The sequence below is a fragment of the Haplochromis burtoni genome, unplaced genomic scaffold (genome assembly GCF_018398535.1).
Source record: "Haplochromis burtoni strain Fernald_Lab_line unplaced genomic scaffold, NCSU_Asbu1 Contig_174, whole genome shotgun sequence".
NCBI lineage: Eukaryota > Metazoa > Chordata > Actinopteri > Cichliformes > Cichlidae > Haplochromis > Haplochromis burtoni.
In genome coordinates, this window is record NW_024582535.1 from 1,194,593 (window position 1) to 1,219,408 (window position 24,816).

The window sequence follows — 24,816 nt, forward strand, 5'->3', positions numbered from 1 at the left end:
CTATCTATCTATCTATCTATCTATCTATCTATCTATCTATCTATCTATCTATCTATCTATCTATCTATCTATATATATATATATATATATATATTTATATTTATTTATGGTTGTCTAATATATCAGCAATGGTTGACTACTGACTCCAATCTTCTATTTTCAGTACAGTTGTAGAGAAAGTCATAAAAAAAACCCCACACTTAACTTGAACTTGAGTTTCAATCTGGCTTTTGAGTCTCGACAGCCTGACTGAGATGAATATGATATGTCTAGAGGCCAGCAAATGTTTTTAGTTACTTGATCAGAGGGCTGTTTCTGATACATTTGATCACCAAATTCTTTTAACTTTCACATTATATTGGTGAGGTTTTGAACCAGTTTGCCAATTAACTTTCTGGCAGATGGTTCTTTGTACCAACAGATGACTCGCTAAGCACCTTACAAAAATAAATTTTTGTGCCTTTATTTTTCTACCTCTGCCAAAGGAGGTGGGGCTTCTGTGTGTAGTTGCCGTTTCTTTGTTTGCCCGTCGGCAGCATTAAGGAAAATACTGTCAGGTTGATTTGCTGTTAGAGAGGTGCAGCACAGGCAAAGGAAAAAATAAATACATTTCAGAAATCAAAGTTTTGAGCTCTTTTAGGCTCTTTATTCTTAAATGACAGATTAGAGCAACTGTAAATGAAAGTCGAAACAAGATAAGTGATCAGATGTGTTACGGTGTAAGACTCTGGATTGAAATGTGGTGTAAGGTGGGTAGCATGGTGCAAACTTCACTTTCTGGCGAGCCAGGGGACCTGAAACAGTTTACAAAATCATTAGGGTTTAGGTGAGAACAGACACCGTAACAAGCACATTAGTAGCTTCACCTCCATTTTTCTTGGTTACAGTCCCACCCTAATGCATTATTATTCCTTATGAAAAACAACTAGCACTTCACTACGATTATTCTGCCATAAGAATGTGTCTTGAACCCGTTTAAACGATCAACCAGTATTGTTGTTTCTCTTGCGGTGTCATCAACATACACGCTAGGAGAAGAAAAGAAAATTAAAAGAAATCTGTCTTCAATTTTGCAACTTTCTACCGCATCGTGATTGCACTGGACACCTGGTGGGAGGCAACCTGTCTCCAAACATTCACGGTGTGACTCGGACTGATTGGTGAAAGTCTGGAAATAACTGCTGCTTAATTAATAAACACAGAAAGGTTGCCAACATGTTCCAAACTAGCAGAGTCAGCCTGCGCCAGTGAGCGTAATGTATCTCTTTGCAGCAGCGGACTTAAATCAAGTGGTTGCATTCTGCTGAAATATTCTTATGGAAAAACAAAGTGATCGAGCTACGTCATACTGCAATAAAATTTTTGTCCTGCAGCAACTACGTCAACATTTTTAGTGGAATTTCTGTTTCAGATCTATGAGATTCTGGCTGGACTCTGAATGTAAGTACCGGTAGTTAATGTAAATTTCTTTGTTTGTAGATAGCAAGAGATTTGTGATTTTTTCCAGTTTATCATCACAAACAGACTCCATCTAATAGCAAACTTGACCCCATGCAGTCACCAACTGATAGCAGACTGACTCCCAAAAAGGCAATCAAAGCTATCATGGATAAACAAGCAAAGAAAACCATCAGCACTGGCAATACTGCAGCAGAGTCTCAAACATCAGTACTGTGAATTCCTACATGGATCCAGCTTTAACAGCATTTCGAGCAGGTAAACTAGTGTTGGAAAGAAGTGGGGTGTCTGCAGAATTTCAGCAGACTCAGGCCAACCAGAGGAAGTTCTCTAACAAGGAGTGTAGGATGTGTTCATGTGTAATGATGCTGAAGTAGGATGGCGAGGGAGAGCCACAGGGACTTGGTTGTTCTTATATGTCAGGAATCTTTGTGATTGACACATGCTAAGTTTGTTCCTCCGGCCTCTTTCTGCTTTTCCCCCGTTAATGAACTTTGAACAGCTCATGAAGGATTTAAATAGATCAAATCCAGATACGATAACTTGTGGATATCACAGAGAATACCGTATCAGAGAGGGAACGCTGTGATTTAGCCAGCAGGGGTGATTATTACAAGTGGTAGTGATGTAAATGGAGCAAATATAGAACTTAAGCTACAGTAGTAGAAAAGTGCAAGGATAGACTGAGGAATGAACATATGGATAATTAGCCCTTGTCCTTAATTAAAAAGGATAAAGACTGTTACTTTTAAAAAAGCAGAGACGGAAACAGAACCTTAATTCAGAGCAAATGACAGCTGGCCTTCATGCGTTCATACACTCTCAGCATTACAAAAGCACAAAGTGGAAAAGGTGTGCGGAAATGCACTCAGAACAATCAGCCTCTCTCTGCAGAACCCATTAGTTTGTGTCAAATATTACACATGAGTTGCCATGCTCTTTTTGTTACTGATGTACGAGTGTGCAGCCACCAGTCTGATTAATGTCTTGAAAACACAATTCAGGAATATTGCTACGACGTGTACAAACCGGCTTTGTGTTTTACTGATTGTTACTTATGCTCAGATGTCCAAGTAAATCTTATGAAATCAAAATGTTACATACACATTGTATTCAAATGGAGATTATACCCCTGAGTTAGCCCCTCAGGCCAATTAGGACTGATAAGTCCTCCTCCAGTAGAAAGAGAGACGGTGCCTGGCTGGGATTTTCACCCTCTTATCTTTCAGCTCTCATTGTTAGCAAACCTATACACACGAGGGAGCAGCCATCATTTTAATAAGCACCACATGGGAGGCTGACCTGCACTGTGGGCAAATTAATTTTGCTCAGTATAGTATGGATGAAGAACTCTGAAATCAAGCTACAACATACGTAGGGGTTAAAGATCTCAACGGCGTGGTTATAAGTCACAGAAACAACACAAATACATTCAGGTAGGACTAAAAAAAGATCCTCGGGACTCACACGCACATAGACACACACAAACAGCGAGGCCTGGGGGACTTCACTTGTGAATGAGATGTCAGCATAGTTTGGTAGTGTTCCTCCTAGGCCTCGAGAAAAGCACAAAACAAATGTGCAAAGAGATAGAAATAACAGCTACAGAATATGTCAAGGGTGAGAAATGCTCGCCAAGCTGGCTTTTTTTTATTGGCCTTTCCCTGTGCTTCTCTTTCAGGAAAAGCTCATGAAGATGCTCCGTTGCTGCTCTGCTGGGCAGGAAGCAACAGCTTCATTAAATGAGGCTCACCCCAGCTGACCGACTTCACGTGCGCTGTTTTTATCCAAAAACACAGAAAGGGCAGCGGCCCGTGCGTAGGGTGTACTCACGACACACGTTGCCTTCGTCGTCGCCGAGCGGGCAGTCTGTACTGAAGTCACAGAGTTTGTCCAGTGGGATCTCAGGCCCGTTGTTACAGTGGTACTGGCCTTCCAGTGTGATGTTCATGCTGGACGAGGATGCTAAACAGAGAAGAAAGAAATAGAAATTGACATAATGGTTTGCAGGAGATACTCTAGCACTTTGGCACTGTGTGTGAAAACAAAGCATTTTCACAGCTCAGGTAGAGTTTAGGAGATGTTTTGCTTGTTGGCAGCAGAATCAAAAGAATGCACTGCAAAAAACAACAAATGACAAAAACCCCTCATCTTTGGAGACAAGGAAAAATGTCTCCCGATTTAGGTTTAAGTTCAGACTGATGGGTTATTTATATGTTATTTTCTTGCTGACTCAGATAAATATACGGTTACTACATAAGAGTTTATCAGTGAGTAATAACGGCTAATATAACCCCTGAGTGTAAACCTTGTGTTACATCAGCTGACTGCCAGCACCATCATGATCAACTTGGCTTACGCTGTATGAGCATCTGGCTTTGAATACAGTACACATCCATCAGACAAGGAACACAAACACCAAAGAGAAAAGAAAAAAAAAACATGACCCAGATACAGTTAGCAGATACACATGGAGTGGGAGAACACACATAATAACAAAGGCACCAATTGATATCACCGGTCTCAGCAACTCAATTGTAACCAGGAGCATTTGCATATCTATGCAAATCAGAAAAGTGATATCTCACCTTCACCTTAATAATCAGAAACTGATCACAGCAAAGAGAACAAAACAGACAGGCGGAAAGAAAAAACAAAAAAACTGTACACTGATGGGAATCTTGTTTTTTTCCAACGTCTCTCATGGAGGAAAAAAAAATGGGAAGTGATTCTTATCATGACTGACTGGCTGCGCCTACTGTAGTCTGCCCTTGATCTGTAATATGCAGATTTGTTCTCTGCTCAGATGAACTTGGAGTTAAAGCCTGATAACGATTTCAAGGCAGGAGAGGCAGCGTGCAGCACAGGCTGGTAGCTGAGACAACTATTCTGGCAAAATTTCATCATGAAGTTTGTAATGAATTAACTTTTTGCTTTTCCATTTTGCATTATGTTCTGCGTGACATGATGATAAAACCTTTGGCACCATTTCTGCATCACAGGCTTGCAGAAAATATGCAAGACCAAGTTAAATTGCAGGATAAATCCACTTTTATAATCCCTTACTCTTTGTTCGAATTGATTTAGGTTTATTTAGATGGCACCGAGTGACAACAATAGTTATCTCAAGGCACATTTATATAATTTATATGATAAACACGCACCAGCATAACAGACTGAAACCAAATGACACCTTATAAGCAACCACTTAGCGACAGTAGGGAGATGGAAAAAAATAAGCATTCCGTTTAAGAACAAGAAATCTTCAACAAAGGCAGTTTTTCAGAATGCTTTTTGGACACCCTGATAATAAAGAAATGCAACAGTCCATCCTCAAAGTTGGATTTAGTGTCTCAGGGTGATACTGACTAACTCTGAGACAGGATTTTCCTCAATTTTATGCTACACTTCACTATAGGTTAAAAAGAAGCGGTCACAGAAACATGTTTTGTATGTGGGGTGAAAGACATAATCTTGGCTCATAATATTACAGGAGGTCAATATAAGTAGATACATTGCAATTATTACAATAAGCCAGTTTCATTCAGGTCCACAATAATCAAACGAATATTTGAGCATGCAGTTTTTTATATTTAAAGATATGACTTATTTCTGGAACCTCCATCTCCTTCCATGCCCATATATGGAAATCCTGAGCAGGCATCAGTGAGGACAGAAGGAGGAGCTGGGGTGGAGATGGGTTGCAAAGCAGTGTGCAGATGCGCACCAGGTATGGGTCAGCTAAAGGAGGCTAAATATTGAGCCTTATATGAGATTTACTAATTGGAAGTGTAGAAGGGCATCAGCTGGGTTGTCAGTTGATGTGGACTAGTATTGATCTGCCTGAACTTTGTGGCCAGCCATAACTAATGCAATGCGGGATTTTCATCTGAAGTGAGGAGCAAGTTAGAGGTGATCCAGGGCATTAAGTCTTTAGATTATCTTTATAGTTTAATTACTTTGTATCATCCAGCATCACAGATAAGTATAGGCGGGTAACTGCGCAGCACTGGTGAGAGCATTGTTTTAATATATCACTGGCTTAAACCAGTGAAAGCCACAAGTCAATATGTATGTCAAAAGGAAACAAAGCAAACAGCAAGAAAAATGCTAAAGCTCATTCATCCACAATATTAGTATTATATTTTAATGTACTTCTTGCTTTCAGTTCTTTCAGTACACCTTACCAATAAAGGCTAATAAAAAAACATAATTACTATAAGTGGATGCAGGTGTTGACATAAAGAACATAAAGATGTGGTAATAGATTGAATATGTCTCAGATAACATTTGGATAAGCAAACATCTAATTAGTTGCACAGGAATTACTGTCTACTTAGTGTGCAACATTTCACACTTATGCCGTATTCTCACCTCTTTTTTTTTCTCCCACATTGTGGTGGAGAAAAACTTACGGCCCAGCAGGAAACTGGCATGGTGAAGTCTTTGGCTTAGAAAGAGAGGGTGCCATTTTTATTGGACAAAACACATTAGTCAGAGGCCTCCCACAGCACACCATTGTGGTAAGAAAGTCACATTAACATGTCAGTGAGTAATCCAGTTCAAACCCCTTTAAAGCCTGGCCTGATTAAATGACTGATAACGAGTCTGCTTAATGTCAGTGTTTGTGAAGTGCATTCCTGAGCTTTGTTTTGTTTTTTTACAAACTAAATGGAGCACATGCTTGCACACACGAAGCTGCAGACTCGCTAACATGTGAAATTCACGGAGGAACGGAGAAAAAGGCAAATACAGTATTTTATTCAAATGAGGGGAGGCAAAGTCTTGTTTGCCTAGCGCCCAGTGTGGGGGTATAGATGTGGTTTTGCTATGTGTATTCAGTCATGCTCAACACATGTATTATGCATTGCTTGTGCTCACTGGCTTCCTTTCTGTATAATGTTGACACCGCAAGCTGAGCGATTTATCAAGAAAGGGAAAAAAAGTTACCAAGAGTACAGTGAAGCCTTCGGGCGATGTATGTAAATTCATCGATTTATCTTAGTTTGATGACAGTGGAGTAAAAAGTATCAGTATAAAAGTGGCAGTGTCACTAACTTTAAGCTCCTGAAGCAGGTAAGAGCAGCCAGATGTGGCTGCCGCACTTCTGGCCTACCGCAGTTCTTAAATCACACTTGTCAGATTGTGAAAACAAGTGGGTCAGTGAGGGATGAATTGCCTGTGGAAGTAAGTGAGTTTTGTTATCCTTGTGCTCATGGGGCTGGCTTTGCTTTGAAAGGGGAATGATGTATGGATGGCAAAAAGCTGGAGAGGTGACTGGAGAGGGCACAGCTGCTGCTGGTAAGTGACAAAACATACAGAAACCCACTTGTGGATTTTAACTGAAAATCCACAAGTGGGTTTAAGATGGTTGATCTCATAATTCGGGAAGCCACCAGCTACTGTCTGATGATTTAGCGTCTGACCCCAGAGGCTAAATGGCCAATAAGCCAGTATTTCAGGGCTTGCAGTGGAGTCGGGATATCCAGATAGCAGAAAATAATTGTCAGGTTCAAGCCTTACTATTCTGTGTGCCGGTCATTTATGAATGAATGTATTTTCTAAAAGTTAATTTAAAAAAAAGTCATTGGACACACTGACCTATGAATCATCATTCATAAAAAAAAGCCAGCATTGTGTTTACAATGTGCAGAATGTACAAAACAATAAAAAAAAAAACTGGAGAGGCCGAAAACACTACACAGGACCTAAGAGATGCATCTGGACCTTCAATTGATCCATCTAACGTTCACTGAAGCCTCATTAGTAATGGTCTCAATAGAAAGGCGGTTATCAAAGAAGGGGAAACAGGAGAAAAGGCCAAATTACACAAGAACTGGATTGAAAATAAGTCTTAAGGAGTGATCAGCCATCTATAAAACATGGTGAAGGTGCTGTGATGGTTTGGTGTGGAATTTCAGCCAGTGATGTTGGGGATCTTGTAAAAACTGAAATTAGAATTATAAGTGCAGAAAAGTACAGTCAGATTTTGATCCACCATGTAACATTTGGCAAATATCTGATTGGTAGTGGCTTCATTTTTCAGTATAATGATCCCTTACCCACTGCCAGTGCAGTAAAAGCATACCTAGATAGAAAAACACACAACGTAACACTATCAATTATGAATTGACCTCCTCAAGCCCAGACCTCAACATTATTGAAGCAGTGTGGGATCATCTGAAGGCTGCCAACATCCAAAAGGAAGCTTTGAATGGCCTTCAATAAGCCCGGAGAACTCTTCCTGTGGTCTATTTAAATAAATTACAAGAAAGCTACCTCAGAGACTTCAGGCTGTGTTGAAGAATAAAGCTCTTCATACCAAATATTGACCTTAAAGCTCACTAAAACTGTACAAACTCTATTGTATGTGTATATGCTGTATTTTCATATATGTTTGGACATTTCAATAAATTGATGCACCTGTTTCCCATAGTCCTATGAAAATATAAAGAAACAGGGGGAGTCTTGGGACTCTGGCACAGTATTGTAGCAAAAACAAAAAGAAATTAAACCCCTTAAGTCTGATTGCAACAAGTGCAAATCCCTTTAAGGCTGGGTGCAACATTTGCAAGCCTCTCAACTACGACGTTTTTGAAATGTAAGCATATAAAACTTTCTTAAATCGCGTACGGCTCTGAAAGGAAAAACACGCCGCCGTCACAGCGGGTCCTAAAGGGATATTCACTTTTATCCAGTGACAAAGCAAACCATTTCGGAGTTCAACAAAGATGCTGGATTTCTGTCACAGGAGGGGGAAAAAAGCTATGGGATAAGTTTCCATAAAATTACACAAATATTCTCAAGACAGACTCATCGTCTCGAGACAATTCAGCCTTTGCTTTTTTATATCTGCACATTATATTTTCAGTGAAATTATGTAGAACATAAATGTGCAACTTCTTTTTCCAAAATAATGCTAGCGGCATCACTGACTTGTTTTCCAAGCTCGACTAGATTTCAGAGTCAGAGTCGGAGGATTGTACTGACACTGGTATCCAGAAACAGGAGAGACCGTTAGAGAACACTTTGCTGTTATATTACTTCTCAGCTATGGTGCTTTTGTGTAAGGGGAGTGTGCTGAACCCATTCTTCACAATCTAAAGCATTCAGGTTATCACAGCTGACTGTTAACAACTATTAATGGATGACTGGTGAACAATTAACAAGTAACTAGACAAGAGTCATTTAGAAAGTACAATCAATAGGCAGCGGGAGTCACTTCACTAGTCCATCATAGTTAAAAGCTGCTTCCAGAGAGAGTGTGCAGGCCTCAGTGTGTCACTATTATTTAATTACTGCTACGTGACTTGTTGGATATCCTGGAAGACCTTCTGTATCCTCTGAGGACATAGTAAACAGGGGGAACAATATTTTGTTTTTGTATGCCAATGTAAAGTCTCATTAAAACCTTTTTGATAACAGCTCTGCAATACTTTGGATCTGAGTGCTTTATTATTTCTCTAAACAGAATTAAATTAATTTCAATTTAATTAAAAATGGGAAAAAAGAGCAGCTTTTAAGTTAAATATGGTTTTTGTGCATTTCACTGCCAGTTGATCATGTTTGAGTTCAGACGTGTGCTCAGTGGAGTTTAGCGTTTCGTGTTTGTCATCTAATTATAAGCCAAGTTGTTCTATTTCTTTCAAAAAAAACAACCTTTTATTCGTGCCATCTGCTTACAGGATGAAAATCGAAGAGGCTTCATCTACAAGATCAAAAGCAAAATTAATTTAGAGGACAAATTTTGAAAAAATGACTTAGATGTCCAAACATGTCTTAAATGCAGTTTCCTAAAAACCTGTTGAGGTCACTGACTGCAAAAATGTGCAATTTTTATTTATTTCTTTTAATGGTTTAAACATTGTTTGAATGTGCTGTTTGTCTCCCGACAAATGTAGACTGAATGTAGCAAAAATTTCATGAAAATGAAAAATATAGAACTTGATTAATAATGTGTAAACAAATGAATACACAAACATCTCCGGCCAACCAAAAGATGAGAAGAATAATACTTAGACAAAGTTTTAAAGTCAGAGAAAACATTTATTTGCATTGGCTCGTGCCAAAGCCAAACAATGGCTTAGGATGGGTTTTCTGGTTCAAGCATTTCCCTCATGGCAGAAACCGAAGCACCAGTGAGCTCAGCTGAAACCAATTCAACAATAGTACTTAACATTTTAGTGTTTTTGCATAACCCCAATAAAGATATCGCGTTTAGATTCCACTGATAGAGACATTACACTTGGAGAGATATCAAAAGATCTTGCAAACCAGTTTGCCTTGCCATTTGAATAAAACTTCTGACATGGTTTGGTGGATATCGCTTGTAGATTTGAATACAAACAGACGCATCCTTGTTGAAGACAAGCTGCAAAAACACAATCTGGAGTCATAGAGAGGGTAGACTCATCCAGAAATTAATATGGTTTTTGTTTTCCTACAGATGAGCAAGCACGTCAGTCACATCGTAAAATCCCTCTGTGTGCTCTAAAACAACAACAACAACAAAACCAGTCTGAAGAACCGCCTGGCTTGAGATCTGCTTGTGCTTCGTGTGGATAGAATGCCAATAAGCAGAAAAGGAAACACAACAGAAACAATATCTTTGCAGACTTGATTGAGTCTAGCAGATGATTCAGCAGTAGTTAGAAGTCATTTATCCGATTTTGGTCATTCATTACTTCGCAATCTTCCATCTTAAGTGCCATAATGGTGGCCTGTCCTCTGTTACAGGGGACAAAAATCAAAAGGAGCCCGAGCACGGGTGGTGCAACTATCTTGCCACCCCATTAAAGGCAAAATTTAACGATATTTATGGAGATTTACAGTGGCTGCAATACTCAAGATGGATGCAGCTGGGTTTCCCGCCGGACAGTCGACAGGACAAGAAGTATTCGCTCATGAATTCAATTAACTGCACACAGCCACGCTCGATTGGTCCGAGCTCTGCCCAATCACTATCACTATCTGTCATGCTCCCTGCTGGAGAGAGCCGCACACACTCGAGCAAAGACGGAGAGGGAAAAACATCTATTCTACACTCCTAAGATTTTTTTTTCTTTTTTTACTGCAGAAAAATGACAGATATTGTACTGAGTGTAAAATAATACATGTGTACAATATTGTTGGATTACCCATTTGTTTTTCTTTTGTTTAATCTTATATACACACCGGACTCAAACATTGTCCATACATCTCCTCTACTTTTTAGGTTTATTGATATTTTTACTCTGTCTGATCTAAACTATAAATGACAGACGAGATAACAGCCTCAAAACAACGAGCAAGGAAACACCGACGTTATTGAACTGGTTCTAAGAATTCTCAACTACAGCTACACAACAGAGGCCACGTTGAGTTTAAGGCAATGTCACAATGTGAAACACTTGGCAACTCTTGAAAAAGTTGAAAGACAGACACAGCACTCTTGATCCGAAAAGCCAAGCATTTTGGCCTCTACCATCTTGGGACTTTGAAGTGACTGACAAACTGGGGGACACACATATGGCAGCAAGTTCACCAGTCTCAAGATTGCATTACTGCTCTATTGTCTATTTGACTCTACACTGGGACAAATTTACAAAATGATTAACCAAATTAACATTATTATATACTCAGTCTTCAAAATCACAGATAGTAGATAGATAGATAGATAGATAGATAGAGGTAGAAGGATTCTTTTTCACCCTATACACTCAATCTTTATGCAACCTTTGAAGGTTGAAGGGACTTTTGAACTGGCATGATCTATAGTAATTTTTTGCGTTATTGCAGTAAATACACACTGGACCTGGTACAAGTGCAAGGTGTGTTTTGTGTGTCACACACTGTGTCCGCTAGCTAAAGTTACAGTATTTCCCACGGAGAGAAAAGAGTGAACACTAACTTTACAGACAGAAAAAGATGTCCTCATTTCTAATCACATACTGGATCTGTATATGTCTTTTCATAAATTTTGTAATTTAATATTGTAAAACGTCTGCAAAACAAACATAAGTTATACTTAATTTCTGTAATTCAAATGTTGCATGAAAATACTGGAGTTTCTAGCAGAATAAAAAGGTTAGTTTTCTGTACTGTGATGGATTTAGAGTGAAGAACAGTGTGTTGGCCTGGTGCACAATGGCTGTGGTGCTTATGGTCTGTACTCAGTTATGTAGCAGAGATTAATTTGCATTTAAGCTTATGAAGATTAGATTCATTCACTGAATTCAACCTTTATACGTTTGGTACAAAGGTAGTATAAACAGAAGGCCCGGGATCCTGAATCGGCCCAGCAAAGACTCCAGTCAGACTCACTGGACGTCTTTGGAAAATGTTAGGGAGGCAAAGATTTTAGACTTTTAATCATATTTTCTTGTATTTTACAGCTTGCCCTACTAACAAAGAGCTCGACCATGCCCATTCACACTGCACCAAAGTAATGAAGTACAAGATATACCTGTACAATTAAATGATAAACAATTAAGGTGCCTGTTTTTTTCACTACTAAAGGTCCACAGTATACAGTATATTAAAAATGCAACATTTTCTGTGGATTAACAAAAACGTTCTGCTTTATAATTCCAGTACGGTTTGGGCAGGAGGCTACCAGAAGATTTTACATCATTTTACACAGCAATTTCTTAAATTTAAACCCAGAGTGTCGTGCTGACAGATTTCTCTCATTAACTACAGCAGCATTTCTTTATCATGTAGAGAAAACTGAGACTTACTATTGAAATTGCACTTCTTTTTCTTATACTGAGATATCTCAGATTGATTAAATGTGCTGTTATACTCACCCTCTACAATGAAGGCAACAGATAATAGTTATTTTTTTGAAATTCTCTTTCACTGCTTGTGTTCTTCACAACAGATTCAAGCTGAGTACATTTATTAGAACTAGAATTTTAGACAGGAATAACATTTATCTTCTTGTACTAATAGTAAGGTTCATTTAACTTTACACAATGCATGGCAGAGCTGTCCGCCAATGCATTACAAAAGTTGTACTTTTTCACTTTTACTCGAGTAAGAAGTTGCTTTAGTACTTTAACATTTACTGGAGTATTTTTTAAACACAGTGTCTGGACTTCTACTTAAGTAAAGAATGTCTGTACTTTTGCCACCTCTGTAATACTTGACCTTAAAAAATGGAATATTAAAGTTTGGTTTCTGTGTAAGTACTATAAAATAAATTCTACTTGATTTGACACTCTCTATACACAAAAATGAGCGGAAAAGTTTCCTCTTGTGGTGGAACGACAGCTATACTAAACAAGCCCATTCTAAGAGCTGTCATTGAACGTAGTTCTTGCACTGTGGGCACAAAAGATAGAAGTACTTTCTACAAGTTAGTAGAAATCTCAGAAAGTTCAGGTGTGCACTGCACACAGTTGAAAAACAGGTATTTAAATATAAAACTATAATTTGCATATGTGTAACTTTGTTTTGTTGTTGACTTTCACACAGTTATAATGATGCTGTATAATTCTTAGCATTGTTTCCTCTGGTTATTTTTCTTAGTTTGGTTGCCCGTGGTCTGACTTCATAAGACATTTTATACCACCAGAAAGCTTTCAGGAAAATAATATCAACATTAGAGCCAGTGGAAAATTTCTCTCAATGTGTTTTTTTTTCTTTTATCTGCAATGTTGTGGTCATTTCCTTAAAGTATACAAAAGAGTGAAATTCACAAAGTGCATCATTGTATGACATGCTGGCTGTTCCAACTTTTGTTTCTTGCATTACCACGACTCTGCATCTACAAAGCTAAGTAAACATTGTTACCAACCAATAATACAGATCAGCTTTGACATCAAAGCGTCTTTCCCACAGTCAGGGCGACTGTGGTGAGACTGTAGCCTTTGTTTTGTTTAAAATGATCAGCATTATGCCATGGGGCTTTGATTCCACAGCACTGGCCTTGATGTTTCATATCTTTTTCAGTCTGATGAGCAGGTTTGGGTTTATTTCACGGGAGAAATCATTTCAGTGCACTAACTTTAAGGTAAAAAGTCATAACCACTATTTTTACTCCACTACAGGAAAAATGTTTGCTACCCATTGCTGACACACTGACTTCTTCAGAAGGTGATGCAATATATCAGAGGCTTTTTTAAGGACGTAAATTTTTGTTAATGCTATTGAAATTTGTACCAGCAATAGATCAAAGTCATAAAACATCATAGAGCAATACTTTTTAGTGCACTGAACAGGATCAGTGAAATCGCTCAAAAACATAGAGCTTCCTCAAGAGTTTGAAGACATTTCGAACAGATAACCATTTAAAAATGAAATATATTGTAGGTTAGGGTTAGGTCATTGGTAGAATATATATATATATATATATATATATAATATATATATATATATATATATATATTATATATTAATATATATATATATATATATAAAACAAACTAACCAAGATCATTAACAAGACTGGCTACGGATACCGACTACGGAACGGAGCAGTTGTCAGCCACCTCCTGTACATGGATGACATCAAGCTGTATGCCAAGAGTGAACGAGACATCGATTCACTGATCCACACTACCAGGCTATACAGCAATGACATTGGAATGTCGTTCGGACTGGAGAAGTGTAGTCGGATGGTAACAAAGAGAGGGAAGGTAGTCAGAACTGAGGGGATTGAACTACCAGAAGGCAACATTGCAGACATAGAGGACAGTTACAAGTACCTGGGGATCCCGCAGGCGAATGGGAACCATGAAGAGGCCGCTAGAAAGCTGCAACCACCAAGTACCTGCAGAGGGTCAGGCAAGTCCTGAGGAGTCAGCTGAATGGTAAGAACAAGATCCGGGCCATCAACACGTACGCCCTGCCCGTGATCAGGTACCCTGCTGGGGTAATAGGCTGGCCAAAGGAGGAGATAGAAGCCACTGACATAAAGACAAGAAAGCTCCTTACCATGCATGGAGGGTTTCACCCCAAGTCCAGCACCCTGAGGCTGTACGCTAAGCGGAAGGAAGGGGGCCGGGGACTGGTGAGTGTCAGCACCACAGTCCAGGATGAGACAAGAACATCCAAGAATACATTGGGAAGATGGCCCCAACTGACCGAGTGCTCAGTGAATACCTCAGGCAGCAGAAACCCAAGAAAGAGGAGGGAGACGAGGAACCATCATGGAAGGACAGGCCCCTGCACGGTATGTACCACCGGCAGATAGAGGAGGTGGCTGATATCCAGAAATCCTACCAGTGGCTGGACAAAGCTGGACTGAAAGACAGCACAGAGGCACTAATCATGGCAGCACAAGAACAAGCTCTGAGTACAAGATCCATAGAGGCTGGGGTCTATCACACCAGGCAAGACCCCAGGTGCAGGCTGTGTAAAGATGCCCCAGAGACAATCCAGCACATAACAGCAGGGTGCAAGATGCTAGCAGGCAAGGCATACATGGAACGCCATAACCAAGTGGCCGGCATAGTGTACAGGAACATCTGTGCCGAGTATAACCTGGAAGTCCCGAGGTCAAAATGGGAGATGCCCCCAAGGGTGGTGGAGAATGACCGAGCTAAGATCCTGTGGGACTTCCAGATACAGACGGACAAAATGGTGGTGGCTAACCAACCGGACATAGTGGTGGTAGACAAACAGAAGAAGACGGCCGTAGTGATCGATGTAGCGGTTCCGAATGACAGCAATATCAGGAAGAAGGAACACGAGAAGCTGGAGAAATACCAAGGGCTCAGAGAAGAGCTCGAGAGGATGTGGAGGGTGAAGGTAACGGTGGTCCCCGTGGTAATCGGAGCACTAGGTGCGGTGACTCCCAAGCTAGGCGAGTGGCTCCAGCAGATCCCGGGAATAACATCGGAGATCTCTGTCCAGAAGAGCGCAGTCCTGGGAACAGCTAAGATACTGCGCAGGACCCTCAAGCTCCCAGGCCTCTGGTAGAGGACCCGAGCTTGAAGGATAAACCGCCCGCAGGGGCGTGCTGGGTGTTTTTCCATCAGGGTTTGCCAGTTACTGAAAGTGTGTGTGTGGATCTGCCTTAACTTAGTCAATATAAAACTTATAAAGTCTGATTGCTAAAGCCTCAGTCACACACACCTGGAAACTTGCAGGGAACTCCTCGCCAACCTCTTGTCGCTAGGGAAAAATATCTATTTGCCGACTCGTTTGTGAGTGGTTGCTGGCGCCAAAAGGAGCTGCACCAAAAATCTCCTTGTGATTGTTTTCATCACTAGCAGATTACCACTGTCACCCGCATGAAAGTCACAGGCTGTATCCCTCTTTGCACCCAGTTTCACCTAGCATCTGCTAGCAATCTATAGCAACCATTCACCAACTGGTTGGAGAATACAAATTTATTCCCAGTGACACGAGTTTGTTGAGTGGTTTCCTAATGGTCTCTTGGCCTGCGTGACGAGAGCCTTAGCAGTTGATTTTACAGCATCTACCACCAACCTCAAGCAACCACTTGTCAACCTGTTGAGGGATACACATTTTTCCATAGTGACTGAAGGTTGCCAAGGGGTTGCCAACCAATCCCTTAGCCTGTTTCACTGGGGCCTGAATTCCTCACAAATTCCCTTCTGTTATGTTAAGATAATACTAAGAACTGTACACATTATAGACCGATAAAAGATTTCTGTTGCTATAATCAATGACCGGTTAAGCTACTTCCCAACCCTTCTGTACCTACATAAAAATGATTACATAAAATGTGCTGTTTGATATTAAACAGATAGGAGAAACTCAATAAACAGATTCACCCCAGAAGTCTTCATCCATAAATATGCTTTACAGACTGTAATTAGATTTAATGTTGCTTTAACGTGATTGACTTTTTGTCAATACTAGTTTAAGTCCATAACATCCAGAAATTTCCTCCTCTTTGCCAGGTTTGTGCTGATTCAGACATCTGTTCCATTTGGCGTATGCATGTTGTGAACACTCTACTTGGTGTCCTAGGCCATTTAACACTTGTTCAATATCTTAAAATGAAACTGCCTGTGTAGATTGCCTTGGAAAGGTGCCTGCAACAGAAACACAGTTTGGGTTGAGGGGATGCTGCTTGCAGAAAGGCCTAAGGCAAGAGATTAGAGGTAGGATGTGATAAAGCTTAGTACTGCCAGAAAGGCTCTTGTCTTGGCAAGTTGTATCTTATGTTAATTGATGAGCTTTGTTTTCCTGTTTTTAACTTTCTCCTAATTTTTTGTCCTCGTATATTCTCTCAGTGATCCTAACATGTTTTCAAAAGACTTCAAAGTATCCTCAACAAAATACAAGATCAACAGAAATATCCATATAATTAGCTCCAGGTAAATCTCACAAATAGATGGACTTCTGATTGCCTTCAAGGCTCCTAAAGGCTTTGAACGCAAAGTAAATGATAACTTCTTTTTAATATAGGCTTAATTTATTTATGAAGTAGAGATCTGTGATCAAAAGCTGTATTTTTATAGTGCTCTTTTAAGCCAGACCGTGAGGCACAGTATAACACGTACTCTGCTAGTAAACTCTGATACAACCAGGAGTTGAACAACCAAAACTAATTACAGGTTCATCGTATGCTTCTGAAAGTTCCTTATTAATACCAGACAATATATCATCATGTTGCCTAGCAGCCACATAACAATGGACTAAAATCTGCAGACAGGACAGTGGACCAGTGATTGCAAAATATAAAGATCACCTTATAAATATACGTTAAAGGAACTTCACTGAATATTTGGTTTTTTTTCATCCCTTTTAAGTGGTGTTGCCCAATCTCTCTCTCTCTCTCTCTCTCTCACACACACACAAACAGACACACACAAACACAGTACATTATGAAGAACACTGGTATTAGATGAGCAGCTTGTGTCCTATATTTAATTAAATGTTAAACTGGAATTATGTACAAACTATATTAAATGCAGCAGACATTTTGTCTTTTCTCGTGGCCCAGCAACATTATTTGATTTGATTTTATTATTTAATTTTATTTGACTTTTAGAGTGAAGTTAGACACTCATTGAATCAGGAACAAAATTATATGTCCACACGCCTAGCTAATTTGTGTCAGCCAATAAACAACCTGTAAATCAATCAACAAGATGGTAACATAATTACATTAATGGGAATTCCATATACTATCAACATAAGATAAAAAGAATAACTACCAAATGTTTTTTCCTGTACAAAAAATGTACTATATTTAATGTATGTAACTGACACCAAACATGCTAATTAACTGCCACTGAACAACATGAACTCTATGTGGGTTAAATATCTAATCCATAGAGCATTAAATACATGTTATTTATGCTTCTTCATATTACAGTTTATGAACTGCAAGCAGACAGTACAGACATCCAACTAAATTGGTTTATTACATTAGACATGATTAGATTGATATTAAAACAGATTAGCTGTGATTTTTGAAGCTCAGCCTGAAAGAGTTACGCATGTGGATGTGTACATTTTGTGGTTTTGTCCTTGTTAGAGGTATGGCAATATGGCAATGCATGTTGGTTGGCTGGTTAGACGGTCTAACTCTTAATTTCCTAATCAGAGTTAAAGTAAAGTAATCAAACAAATATGAAATTCTGTAGAGACATTCATGGCCCTATTTAATAAGATATGAAATTGTGTTTCATATCTTATTAAATAGAACACTTGATGCTTGTTTTGACTGAAAAAGGAGTATCAAGCAGAGTAGCTACTTTGTTGTTGTTGTGACCATACAGTCATGTGAAAGTTTCCACAGGACCCAAAACTAAGTACTCTCACTGCTTGCATAGAAATTATAAGGGTATTATAATTTCTGTGCAAGCAGTGAGAGTACTTATTCATTTGATCATCAACAAGTATGAAAAAATACACACACAATTACTGCTTCCATAGGAATAGGAAGTAAGGATAAGCAGCAGTAAGTGCATTTGACCAACACAAGATTTGGCAGTTTGATGGTCTGGGGCATTCAAGGGTCTATTAATACAATGCAATAACCTTCCAAGAAACGGACATCATAAAATGTTAAAATAAAACAGTGACAGTACAGTTAGAGAAAGACTGAACAAGGCTTACTCGGGAATACTCGCAGGAGAAATCTCTTTACATTTTCAAAGTTGCTGCTAAAGAAAAATGAATTGTGGAATAATAACCTCATACCAACTGTTATGCACGGTGGTGGAGGGGTAATGACTTAGGTTTGTTTTGGAGCGAAAGCTTGGCTGAAATTTGGTTATGCGACAAGACAGTGATGTATCATCGAATGGCCCACCCAAATGTTCAGAGCTCAACCTGACTGACATGCTGTCATGGTACCTTAAGAAAGCTGTGCATGAATGAATGCCTGCAAACCTTAATGAACTGAAGAAACATTATAAAAAAAAAAAGCATGAACCACCACATCAATCTAAAAGGCTGATAAAACTAAATTTGCACCAGACAATATGCTCAGCTTGAGGCTGCAAGAGTGAGATTCACACAACAATAGAGGATACTGTGTCTACATCATACTGGCTCCAGCAAGAGGTTAATGTTAATGAAGAATCTTAGCAATTGCATTGGAGGTTGTGAAATTTGGTATACATATTGTTTTAGAAGGAGATGACACATGTGGCATCATCAGCAGCCTAATTTTTATTTAATCCCTTTAAGGCTTAAAAACACTTTTGAAACAATAGTATTGATATCATTTGGAGCTGTGGCCTGAAAGCTGCCTAGTGCAACATTAGGGGTGTAATATACACGTATTGACACTATGTGGACTAAAATATTGGGCCACACCGCTTAGTCTTTTAATTCAGGTATTTTTAGTCCTGCTAGAGTTACATAAAATCAAGGACCTAGCCAAATGGTCTACATGGAACAAGTAGGTTTGTGAAATTTCTTACCTAGATATTCAAAGAGCAACAGCAAGTGGTATTATTGCAAAGTGGAAGTGTTTAGGAACTACAGCAACTTATCTTACTGTAACTTAAGTGGCAGACAACAGAAAGTTACAGATCAGTTGCTGTTTGCTGAGGCGCCAACGCTCTGCTGACTCAATAACTGTAAAGCTCCAAACCTCTTTTGACATCGACGTTAACACAAAAACTCTCCATCAGGAGCTTCATGGCATGGGTTTCTGCGGCCGAGCAGCTCTTGTAGGTGTATTGTGTAGGTGGCCCTGTATTGTAGTCCATACGGTGCAGATATATGGCTGAGAGTTTATTTCATGCACTCAAAGAGCCAAAGTGAAATAGAAATCTAAATTAAAGCCTGATGTCCTGCTATAAAGTGAATGGTTTTTTCCATTACAAAATACCATCAACCATCCTTCCACATGTCCACACTCTGTCCACTACAGTAGCTTTCTCCAAACCCATTTCCCTCATAGCATTCTCGACAGGGCCATGTTTGATTGATGGGCCTAGGGACACTTCATGGTGCTGTGTACCTAATCGTGAAGTATAGACTTGCTGTAACGCTCCATTAATGCCCCGCGGCAGCATGGTGTAGTGGTTAAGGAAATGGACCAAGGAAGAGGAGGTCAGTGGTTCAGATTCCCTAAGGGTTCGCTGCTGCCTTCACTCTGCTCATTGTCCAATTGGAAAAATGAATTGTGACAGTTTGTGGGGTAATTCTTGAGCAGATAAACGTTGTTATAGACGTTAGGGCAAACGTGACCTTCTGGCTTGTCACAGAAGAAAAAGTCAAATCTGCTATTGACACAATCTGTTAATGAGATTGTCAGTCATCACAGAAGTGTCTATTTACTCTCAGGTTAAGAGTGTTGCTGACATGTTTGCTGAGTTTGAATGATTACGTTCTCTGGACAGATATGCGACAACCATAAAGAGAAATACTGGCAGAAGGTAGGATTCTAACTTCCTGTCAGAAGGATGAGCACTGGAGATAGGCATACAGCCACACAAGTCACTTTAAGGGCAGCAAATTGGATTGCTTGTTGGTCCAGTGACTGATGAGTTAATTAAAGTGGAAGGGTATGGAGAAAGAAGTCAGACACTGCTCCATTTATTTATTCTCTATTGACTATCTCCATGCACTTCACTAGCTAGAGTAATCGCTGCCTTTCTGCCCATGAAAACAACTAAAGAGGAGGAAATGGACTTTGTCAAAATTACAAATCAGGTGCAAAAGATGAAAAGGAGAAGTAATTTCAACTGAATGCATCGTATTTAGATGAATTATTAGCTAAATGATTATAAATAATACATCCATTCTGCTAATACAGAATATCTCAAGGCAGACCTGCTAAAAAAATCAAATAATGAGTGAATCAGTGAATTAAAACTGTCAGACTGAATCATGCGTTTCTTAAAAAAAGTCTTCCAAGTCTAAAGGAAATTGTTACGCAACCATAACAGTACCAACAGTCTGTGTCCACAGCCTCCTGTCTGCTGAAATTAAAACTTCAAACCTTTGGGACCAAATTAAACACAATTAATCACTGAAGTGTGGATCAGTCTTACAGCTATTCACCCCAAAAGCTTGATAATGGAGGTCATTAATAGTAGTAATTAGCAACTTTTCAGTGCAAGGGACTAGAACAAATAAAGCAAACGAGTGTATTTGTCAGGGATTTAGTGTGAGAGCCTTAATGGAGCACTCTGGCTTCATGTTCTGAGAAGAGAGGTAATTTGAGCTCAGGTTTGTGACAGGTGCTGGAGGAAAAAGTGGGGGAGGTTGAGAACACCACGAAATGTGGTGAGGCCACACGGCGAGCGTGCCGAGACGGATTAGGACTTTGTTTAGAAGTGGGATGTGTGTCGTGGGTGTTGTACTAGGGACCCAGGTGGTGCCCGAAGAGAGCGTGGCACGTCTGCATGCTTTTTTCTCTCTGTCTATCAGCCAGAGCTTATGCACTGTCAGGGAAGAGGAACAGGGTGAACCCAAAACAAAGAACAATTAGATACTGTTCAACTAAAGCTGGATTTGCATGAGCAGCATCATACTCTTTGTAACAGTTACACAAAGACCCACTGGAGAATCACTTCTGTTTTAAGTGAGATGGAAATTGTTTTGATTGATGTGAAGTTAGGCTAATTATATGTTTTTAAAATTTTGCACTTTCATTAGCAGCATTTGATTGAATGATTCAGTTTACAAAGAGAATTTTGGGGTAAGGGAAGACTTACCCCTAGTGAAGACTAGATATGCACTGAACTGAACTGCATTTCCTCTCCTTCTCTTACTTCCTCTCTTGTCACACTCATATACACAAATGTATTTACATAGCTGATAACCAAATACACCTTTGAACCAAACTCAAGTTTAAACACCTTATTTAAACCAAATCTGAAGACAAATCCACAAGACAAGTCTTTCCTGCGGTGCAATCTTCCTCTTTCACCTGGAGCTAAATATTGACCAAGCATAAAAGCCATTTCATTGTTGCAGAGTGCAAAGAGACTCTCCCTCCATAAAAGCAGAAGGGATTACATTTGCTGGACTGTGAGCATCTCTCTGAATTTAAAAAAAGGCCCCTGGGAATGATCACCATTTTTCTTTTTCTTTTTTTAAGATGTGCTGTATTTTTTAATACAGAACTACAAGGTAAAGGATCACTTGACTGCATTCCAGTGCTCAGCATAACAAGCAGTCAAATATAAAGTGCAGTGCAGGTCTTTGTTCAAGTGATCCACCCAGAATCAGTGGCCAGAAATCACTACGACACAAACGTGGGAAGAACTGTTTACGTGCAGCTAAAGGTAAAATGCACATGTGTTGATTTTTTTGAAGTGGAATGAAGTAAAAACAACCAGTTCAATAATGCAACAATCGTCAAATGTTAATTCACGTCACTTATAAAAACATGGCATATAATTGTAGCATGTAGAAAAGTTCAGTCAGCCTTTCACTTGTTAAATTTCAGAGTCTTCTGACTCATGACCTTAATTAGGTCCAAACTGACTTGTTTGGAGCTGTAAGATCAGATCATCTGTCAGCTGCTGACAATGAGCTTCATAAATTTTCTGACTGTTTAGGCTCCCGGGAGTAAACACTGAAGAAACTGAAGATAACTGATGCCTCGAAAGCAGAAAAAGGCATCTGAAAGATATGAGAAAGCTGCCAGCTTTTTTCCACTTTGCAAAATGTCCTTAAACGAAAATGTGAAAGTCGGGCACAATATATGGAAGACTGACTTCCCTACAAAATTCAGCACAAAAACAAAATCTTAATCATTTTAAAATCATATGCTGCAGACATTATGAATTCAAAATCTTAATCCACATTTCTGGAGGAAAGAATGACTGGAGTTTGATTAAAATAACACCTTGCATGCTGTCAAGTGTGGGTGTGGATATATTCAGATTTGGCATGTATGATAACCAATGGCACATGAAGGATTGCATGAATAGAGCCCAGATTGAATTCCTCTAATTAAAAGCAAATTATGAGTGCTATGTCATGCAGTCAGTTGAGAAGTGTGAAAGGAGGCTGGCTTTAACAATATGACAAAGCTCCAATGTAGACCTCAAAGTCCAACTTAAAGTACTTGAAGAAATTCAAGCTGAAGCTTTCAGAATGGCACTCCAGCTAAAGATCTGTGGGCAGATATTTAACATGCTGTGCCTGAAAGAATATCTCAGAGCTTGAAATGATTGGCAGAAAAAAAGTGTGTGGAAAAAGTAAAAATGGAAAGAGTCCCCGCAAGCTACTACAGCTGCCAAACGATGACACCGAGTCTTAGAAAGAAGCCCAAATTTTATAAATGCTAATTCGATTTTTTTCTTCTTTTTGTAAATTTGTTGTCTTTTAAATAAAAAAGGTAACACTGCAGTTTGTTGCAGGGGCTCTAGTTACCACGTAATATGTGCATAAAGCATCACTTGTAACAAGACCAAAGACTAGAAAAACATCAAGGGGATAAAATGGCCAGAACAGCAGTTTAAACACGAGTTTAAATAACGTGAACAAAGGTGACGTGACTCAACGGGAAAGTATAATGCTGGATTGTCATTATAAATATAATGTTGTAATACATAAATTGGCAGTGTGTTGCTGCCAATTTCAAGATTTAATTTATTTGATTACAAGAAGCTAATGGTGAACCATTTCTCTTGGTCATTCTTAACTTGATTATTGCTTTTTATGTGGTTTCTGTGGTCTCTGAGCTGGTTGGGTAAACAAGTTTCCCTAAATAAGCCTGAAACGAACCCTTGCTTTTTAAAAACTTATACTAGGAAAAAATCCCACAGCTTTTGACAAAAAATGTGATTTCTTTTTTTAAATAGAGACATTTTATACATGCAGATTAAGGCATTCTCTTCCAGTAAATCAGCACCGGGTTGGTGTGACAAACAGGTGCTGATTTGCACTTTTCTGCCCGTCAAACATCTGCCAGTTAGAGGAAACAAGGACTTTATCTGTGTTTCTACACGTTACATGTTTGAGGAAAGTCTGCTGTACTTCTGCATCTAGTTCAGAGGAAATTGAATCAGTTTTATTAACTCAATTTTGAGGAGCTTTCGAGGTTGACAGAGAAGGATATTATTCCAGTCTAGACCAGCCTACGCATTTCATTCGACAACATGCTGTAATGAAGTTAAAAATGACTGAGTGTAACTATGCAATTTCCATTTTGACATGTTTAAGAACTCAGTCACTCTGCAGACATGTGAGACACATTTGTCCACATACGCATCTGAAAACAAGGGAACGACTGAAAACGTAAGAATCCCAAACTTTTATTACGAGATATATTGATTTCTATCAGTTTGGAGCCATTTGTAATTAATCTTGCAGCAAATAACTTTCATTATATATTAATTTTATTACTCAGTTACTGATATAAAATGATTTACCTTCCTCACAGTATTTAATTTGTAGAGAAGTGACAGCAACTATTTTGTGATTGTTGGAAATCTCTTTTGGAATTACTGACTGATGAAAGCCACTCTTAAAAGTCTTTAACTTTAATTAATTAACTTTTACAACAGCAACGAAACACATCACACACACATCAGTGGCAGCTACTTACCCATGGTGCAGTTGGTGGTGAAGTGGGGCTCAATGGTGGCCGTATCATCCTGCGGGATCCGCTGATCGTAGCTGGCTGAGATCCGAAAAGGTGATCCTCCGTTTGCCCCCAGCGTCAGGTGGACCACTGCCCAGCTGCCAAGAAGAGAAAGCAGGAGCAGGATCAGTGCGAAGAGCAGACACCATGGCTGACAGAAAAACCTACACCGGCTGCGGTTGAGAGGAGTGAGTGTAGCTTGGGCCTGCTCAGCCTGGACGACGGAGGTGGGACTGTCCAGGGCTGCACTGGAGGCTGACATGGTAGCTGCCTCATTCCCTTCCATTTTGGGAGGGTCCCTTTCTTCCTTTGCATGGTGATGCATGGCCCACCCTTTGAGGCCACCCAGACTCTGCAGGTGTAGAGGAGGTTTTAGAGGTGGCCAGGTGTCA

The 24,816-nt window shown here is 39.5% G+C and overlaps 1 protein-coding gene across 1 annotated transcript in view; it reads right to left on the bottom strand.

The window, feature by feature from the left end:
* alk (ALK receptor tyrosine kinase) overlaps window positions 1-24,816 on the bottom strand; it is a gene marked incomplete at its 5' end in the record, with an annotated part of 158,890 nt that overhangs the window by 66,829 nt on the left and 67,245 nt on the right. The window contains 2 exon segments of the mRNA XM_014337279.2: window positions 3,292-3,423; window positions 24,389-24,522. Coding sequence (XP_014192765.1) covers window positions 3,292-3,423; window positions 24,389-24,522 — 266 coding nt within the window.